At 37.1% G+C, this 7535-nt stretch overlaps 1 protein-coding gene and 1 long non-coding RNA gene across 3 annotated transcripts; one reads left to right on the forward strand and one right to left on the reverse strand.

The window, feature by feature from the left end:
- Nucleotides 1-276: 276 nt before the first annotated feature.
- On the reverse strand, nucleotides 277-3983 carry LOC134209862 (uncharacterized). Its single transcript, XR_009978785.1, has 3 exons — nucleotides 1997-3983; nucleotides 1248-1939; nucleotides 277-1157 (listed from the first exon to the last, which is right to left on the reverse strand). It is a non-coding gene; the product is annotated as an uncharacterized LOC134209862 (long non-coding RNA).
- A 2312-nt stretch (nucleotides 3984-6295) lies between these two features.
- On the forward strand, nucleotides 6296-7098 carry LOC134209814 (uncharacterized). Of its 2 annotated transcripts, none has more exons than XM_062685844.1 (2): nucleotides 6296-6611; nucleotides 6715-7098. In XM_062685844.1, exons 1-2 carry the CDS (start codon nucleotides 6540-6542, stop codon nucleotides 7030-7032), a joined length of 390 nt encoding a protein of 129 aa, XP_062541828.1. In that variant the 5' UTR covers nucleotides 6296-6539; the 3' UTR covers nucleotides 7033-7098. The 2 variants fall into 2 exon arrangements, with proteins under 2 accessions (XP_062541828.1, XP_062541833.1); XM_062685849.1 differs by having other exon boundaries at nucleotides 6298-6611; nucleotides 6733-7098.
- The last annotated feature ends 437 nt before the right edge of the window (nucleotides 7099-7535 follow it).

The following is a 7535-nucleotide window of genomic DNA, read 5'->3' on the forward strand; positions in this document are numbered from 1 at the left end:
CCTGATCAATCCATAAGATGACAAAAGTATCGTGCGTTAGAAAAAAAGAATATTTAATAGTAAAATGAATTAAAAATTAAAGAACATTAAATTAAAATTTAAATAAGAAAAATGAATGAAATGCAGGGTATAATTTATTTTACTAACAAGAGAAAAATCACATTTCCTGTGAAATGCATAAAATAATAAGCATTACAAAATATTGTTACACAATCGTCAATTACACACAAAAAAAAATCGTTGGTGAAATTAAAAGAAACGTTGGTAAAATTGAGAAAAATAGTTATTGTCAGATTTTCTGGATATGATACACTGCGCGGCGTTTGTAATGTTCCCAAATGGGTACTTGCACAAAACTTCACGCGGCGAATGACTGTCGAAAGGTACGGCCGCGACAAACGATACACCGCAATGCTATTCATCCATAAGAATCAAGTAAACGGGGTGCAGAAAGCGCGGCGGTACCTTTCATGAAAGGTTCGCCGCGTGCAATTTTGAGAAAATCAGGCAATAGTGATTTTCAGTACACTGAAAGAAGCGGCATGGTAATATCTACCAAATCGAGGGTAAAATTAAAAACATTTTACCACTTGATTTGTGCAGACTACAGCATACACTTGAATCAACCATAACTGCAGTTGATTTTACTATGGTGTCTTTTTGACATTTCTTGTCCAATTGTACCATGTTTTTTGTTAATACTACTATGTGCAGCAGTAAATATTGCGGTACTTTTAACCATGCCCATTTTTGATCCATAGTATAACAATAGTATAACAATTGATATTTTCATTTATGTAAGGGAATAAGAAAATGATTAATTTTGGTTTATTTATTGTTTGCATTGAACATTTATTAGCATCTATTGTTTAACTAATAGAACATTGGCGCATGATAAAGAATATTTGTGATAAAACATGTTCGAGTAGGTACGAATAAAAATTGCAATCCATCATTCCTCCGGATTTTCTAAGTTTTCGGCAGCAACAGGAATCTTTCAGCGACAGCAGTTACTTGTATGGCACCTACGTCGGATCACTTTGGTCATTACATTCTTGATTCTCGTAATACCTGAGAACCTGCACTTCCTTGATGAATATTCCGGGCCAGTAAATGAATCCATACGAACCACTTTCAGTGACGAATAGAACGATAGTCTGTAAGACAAAAATGCAAGGAACAATAATGAGATTCTTCATCAGCCACGAGTGTTTCCTTTAACTCATTAAATTTAAATAAATACTCACCATTATCCCCAAGGTATTCGATTGAGCAGATTAGTACTTAATTATTCGCAGCTAAATTGATTTGCCACCCATATCATTCTCGATGTTGGCCTGAGAATGTTCTTTGTTTTGTAAATTTTCTTCACCACATAATGTTGTTATTTGAACCATGCGTGTAGTAAAATTTACAAATGTGTTTTTATTTTAAATATGTTTTCGTTTATGTCAAAAACAAACTTAAATAGTAATTTTAAGCGCTGTTCCATGGTTATTGTTACTTCAACATTATTTTCAGTGTAGAAAGTATAACATTGTTGAATCTACCAATGCAAAAATTGTCACTTCGGTGAAGACTTTGACAAGAGCAAACTTGTCAAAATAACTTTTTCCTCTCAAATCTAAATGTGTATTTTGCTTTTCAAAATAACAGTTTCCTCTCAAGACTACATGTGAATTCTACTCTTAAAATTACATTTTCCTCTCAAAACTAAAAGTATATTTTATATTAAAATCAACTGTGATATATTCAAAGCAATAAAATGCTGTATGCCATCATTTCGTTTTTATTTATTTATTATATATTATCTTGCATAGTTGTGTAAATGATACTTTTTTTTAAATATCTCCTCCGCTGCGTTGTAGTCCAGCTTTCTCTTCTGCTATTTGGGGATGTCCTTGGTGATATCTCTCCCTAACCGAGAACATCAAATATGCTGAAAAATATAATTTTAATGTGAATGAGTTATTTGATGCATTGAGAAGTTTCTTACCTTCAAGAAATTTCAAGGCCATCCGTTCGTCCTTCATCTCCATGTAGCTTAAAGTTGTAATCAATGAAAACAATATTTTTTGCGGCGCTCAGCTTCGAATTGTGAAGTCAGTGACATCTGCCATTACTTCCTCCTTCCGGTGACCTCCTTCACCTTTTCATACACTCCTCCATTCCGTAATCGCCGATCAGTTTCAGAGCCCCATCTACCTATTATTGGCACGGCGGATGATTTTTTCTTGCCGGGATTTGGAGTGTATCGGAAGCTGAAGGAACACTGCGGACAAATCACTAAAAATGCCGAATCCCGGTCAGTAATTCGAAACGCAATTTAGTCGTGAATATTTTTGGGGAGAGAGCGGGAATTATTTGACAGCTCGGATAGGTGCCAAATGGATTTAATTTTTGTCTAGTGTTGCCAAGCTTCAAGAAGATTTGGATACTATTTGATATTTTTTGATTAGTCATTTGAAAAACTCTCGCATTCAAAATAACAATTTTTTGTTTAAAAAGAAACTTTTGTATTTAGAGTTTTATTGTCACAGTTGATGTTTCGTTACTCAAAATTACCAAAACTGACCAACTGTTAAAATCAAAGCGCAATGTTCTCAGTAACACAATTTTTTTTCTTTCTGTGTACAAATTGCAATGATGATTGGTAAAGAAGTAAGTTTTTTTTGCATCTCACAAAAAAAATGTGATTTTTTTCCCTGTTAAAAAAAAAATATTGTAGAACATTGAATTGTATTGTATATATATATACCCAGGAAACCATTAAGCACTTTAATAAGCCTTATGTTAACCATATATCAGCTTTTCAGTGTCTAAAAGCTGTATATATGATTTTCAAGTGCTTATTGGCAGTATAAACTTTAAGCAGTAAAAGAAGTCGTATATCGGTATATAACGCTTCGAAGAAGCCCTGTTGATACAAGCCGTATAAGGGAACTATCATTGCCAATTTGGGGCTACAATCTTTGACGTTTATGTGAAATCAACAACAATAACGCATAGAATTCCATAACCTGTCTCTTTTACTCGCATTTGCAGCAGAGATTTTTTTTAAACCTGTGATGTATGCTATTAGTAACATAATTACCATTTGTTTAGAGAACTGCAGCATATTGCATGGAGTATGTATGCCAGATAAATGATTCGTAAGCTGTAGACGCTGTAGATTTAGTCTATAGTCATATTTATTAGTAGGCACTTGAAGAATGGATTCGTAAATACCCCGATAAAAACAAAAACTTCCATGTTATTACCGATGTTTCATATTTCCATTTTCATGCTACCCAGCCCTTGAATTGTAGGCAAACAGGATCCTTCTGTTTATTAACCCTTCTCAAGACACATATCTAACCAATTCTGAGGTAGATCAGATGGCTAACTCATCGGCCACCCGAAACCACATACTTCCTCCAAACGCAGCAAGCGTTCAAATCCGGAAATTAATATAATTACCAAAAAATAAAATCTCCAATGGGAAGAAAAAGGAAAGAATGAATTAAAATGTAAATAAATATTTTTCATTTCATTTTTTTTTGTTCCTTCCCCACTCGTCTAAAATTTTTGACATTTTGGCATAGGCGTGGAAAAATAGGTAGGGGCATGCAGTATATCAGCCAAATAATTCGCCAAAAGCGGCTTTTGAGCAGCACTAAATCATAATTTAGGGCTTACTAACATTGTAACCAACTTTTTTATGCGACTATAAAACCGAAATAAAGCCGGTTTTAACGGCTTAGTGGTTACTTGGGTATAGTATAGTATAGATTTTCTTTCGATGAATTTGTAATAAGAATAACTGTAATAAAATATTGTAAAATTTAGAGATTTCTTGTAAATTGTAAAATAAATACTAACAACGAATAAAGATTCAAAATAAACTAAACATTACAACAGAGAACTGCTTTTATAAGCAAGATTTTTACGTCGATGTTAAGCTTGTCGCTCATTATTTATTTGGATAGTGTTGGCGAACCGTACAAGCGTTGCAGCGACGTAAGGAATTTTGTTTTAAAAGTTCTTACATTTTTTTCAAATTTGAGCCTAGAAACGAAAAAAAACATATGAATATTAAGTAGAAAAGCATTTAAATAGTATAGTCCTTCCTGTAATGATTGTTATAAATCCCACACATAAATTTTAATTGCGTTATCATAAATATTAATAATTTTACACACATAAATTTTATTTGTTATGGGTCTAATGTTGTTTATGTTCCTCAAACATAATATATATTAGCCAAAGTTAATTGCAAAAAAATATGTAGTTTCACACATAACAGGTATGCGGAAAATTTCCTCGGTGTATAACTTTACTGTATAAAAAAAGCCAAAAATCTACGGAGTCGTAATTGAGACTGGCATGTGGTATATTCAGCAAAATCTTGAATTGGATAATCGGAACATCATGACTTTCTACAAAAAAAAAAACTGGGTAAGACAAGCAGAAGATACAGACGTTGATTTGTCCAAAGCCATCGTGATGATCGGGATGTGTCATGTAAAGTCTCCTGGTGTTTACTATCGCCTTAGCTATTGTCAACTGGATATTATGACCAGCAATTGCACTGGAAAGTTTTCGTCTCGGACAGGTGTATGTCGTAATCAGAACTATCAAGCAAAGAGGCAAAGTTGAAATTATATGATAATTAATAGATAAAGATAAGAAGAGCGCACAATTAATTTTTGCGACCATCTATGCCGCCATCGCCGTGTTTATCATTGTCGTCTTGCCACCCGAGCACAATTATGGAAGGGTAGTGAGATTCCATGGCACTACATTCCTCCGTCTCTTTCCGGTCCGATCGTTCTTGAAATTTCTCCAAACTATCTTCGCAGTCTGCTCATGTACGAGAACGGTGTTTTCCCGTCTCTATGCTGGATACATTCCACAGGCGCGGTCGTGGTTTTCCTTGTTGTTGCCACTATGACTATAGTGATGTCTGTTTGTTCGTTCGTTTGTTTGTCTATCTGTTGGTGAGCAGTAGAAGAAATGGGAATAAAACGACATAGTCGAATAAATTGATTGACATTGAAAACGCTGGTTCATATGTTCAAGACAGCGGAGGAGATGACTATGTTAGTACGGGGGACGAGGACGATGGAATTGAACATATCCTAGCTTAAAGCGAAGTCAGGGGTCGATCCACAAAACTAAAAACCATATGGGGCCATCCAAAAAGTACGTCACGCTCCTAGGGGAGAGGGGGGTCCCGAGCAGCGTGACGACTCATACAAAAAAATTAGAATGTTAATACAAAAAGTGTGACGAGGGGGGGGGGTTGAAAATCGCCAATTTTTGCGTGACGTACTTTATGGATCTTCCCTATTTTTATTTAGGTCAACTCCAATGCAGACCATCGATCTCCCATGTGCATCATGAGTCTCATCCGGTGGTGCTTATATCTAGAGATGTCGTAAAATCCCGATTAATCGATTAGTTACTAATCGATTACTCTTGATTCTTGTCGATTATTGAATCGATTAATCATAGTATAGTAATCGATTCAAAATTAATCGATTATCACAACGATGAATCGATTAATCGAAATAATCAATTAATTTTCGACATCCTTATGATGTCGTAAAATTCTGATTAATCGATTAGTAACTAATCGATTACTCACGATTCCTCTCGATTATTGAATCGATTATTCGTTGGGTAATAATCGATTCAAAATTAATCGATTATCACAACGATGAATCGATTAATCGAAGTAATCGATGAATTTGCGACATCTCTACTTATATCCGAGGTGCTGGCCACGGTAGACGCATCATGCTAATTCATGTCTCTTAATGGGAAATGTTTTAATGAAATTTCAAATGTATTTCGAGTAAATGATTTCCAGTGATATATTCTTCCTTGTACGTGTCTGAACCTTTGTCAAAGATTGTTCATTAGTTCTTAATTTTATGGAGATCAAAAACTGTGGAACTTCTCCCTCGATCCGAAGATATTCTAGGAAAAAACTTGTGTGCAATCCATCCGGATCGGAAAATATATCCAGCAGTGCGTCTTACCTCTAGGCTAAGAAACGCCCAATTAATGTTTCTGAAAGGAGGTGTATCGTCTGGGGAGGAGAAGAATAAAGCATTTATGTTTTAATGCCTTTCATGTTCCTTATGAAGTTCAACAAGAATGAACGTGGTGCATATTTCCCCACCATCCCCAGTTCGGTCATACTTTCGCAAAATGTTCCGATGCACACACCTCCAAATGGATGTGCACGGAGACATGTATCTACGATGCGGTTTCTCAGTTTTCCATAAAAGCGATAGAGCCGTGGCGATAGAATTTAATTAAGTTTTCCACCAGTCGTCGTGAGCAGCCTCGCTCGCTCTGGATAGGATCAGACGGAACTCCTCGCCGGCGCGCGTATTGTGAATCCTTTCTGCCAAACCGACTACCACGTGCCACGTTTTTTTGCGAGAGAGCGTGTTTCCTGCGGTGTGAAGAATTTCAATAAAAAAGTTTTGGTTCCATCCCGCAGAAGGCTCAGCAACGAATTCAAAGTGGTTGACATTAGCTGTAGAATGTCGGTTAAATTGTTCGCGCTTGTGGTGACACTCCTGGGGTTGGCTGCTCTGACTGCGACGACCGTCAAGGTGAGTAATGATATAGAGAAATTGTTTTTTTGGGGGGCCAGGGGCTTGTTCGGATAGTTTTGATTCAGCGACAAGTTCGAACATTTGGTAAACTAGCAACTAGCTTCCCTTCTCTTTTCAGGCTGAACCGACTTCTGGCGCAGAATTGACAGCGACGGAGCCGAGCTTCGAGCAACTGGTGGAACAACGGGTGGCCTACACCTTGCAGATTGTCAATGTGCTGGTTGCGAAATCCAATGCTCCAGAATCGGTAAAAAGTGTGGTTTTGTCGAACGCACAGCAGCAGATCACGGCTTGTGCTGCCCAGGCTGTCGTAGACAGGCTACCCGGGCCTTTCTTCGCCTGCAGTGGCCGCGTGATTAGTGAGGCGAGCGACGTGCTGAATGCGGCAGCTTCGTCCGGTGCTGGTTCACTTAGTTGAGCTGTAGTTCATTCGGTCGTGCTTTTACATGTGATACTTATTTTTAAATAAAGATGTTCAATTATACTTATACGCTTTTCAATATAAGATATCCGAAGTTCGACCAAAATTTGTGTCCGGGGATGATAATACAGCGGATTTCGTGATTTCTTTTCTCGTCACAAGTGTTCCGATAAATCCCTATAGTTTTTTATAGCTTGGGCGGAGTTGCCTCTATAGATTGGGTGGTGTGGGCTTTCGTCGTTTCCTTTGTTGGCATTTCCACTTGGCAAACGACTGTCTAACAGCTGATTATTAGGCGGGGTTTTTTTTTCAGTTGTTAGCTGTAGGACTTCTAGGCTTACTTAATTACTTATGAATCCTGTACAGTGTACACCTCCGGTGGTGCAAAGGGCCGACTTGGAAGATCTCCATCCTGAGCGTTGCCCAGCTATCGCTTCAACCTGTTGCCAGGTTTCGGTATCAACCGCGGAAACCAAACTCTACTAGATAGCCTATTACTA

Source organism: Armigeres subalbatus, chromosome 1, assembly GCF_024139115.2.
Source record: "Armigeres subalbatus isolate Guangzhou_Male chromosome 1, GZ_Asu_2, whole genome shotgun sequence".
NCBI classification, from domain to species: Eukaryota; Metazoa; Arthropoda; class Insecta; order Diptera; family Culicidae; genus Armigeres; species Armigeres subalbatus.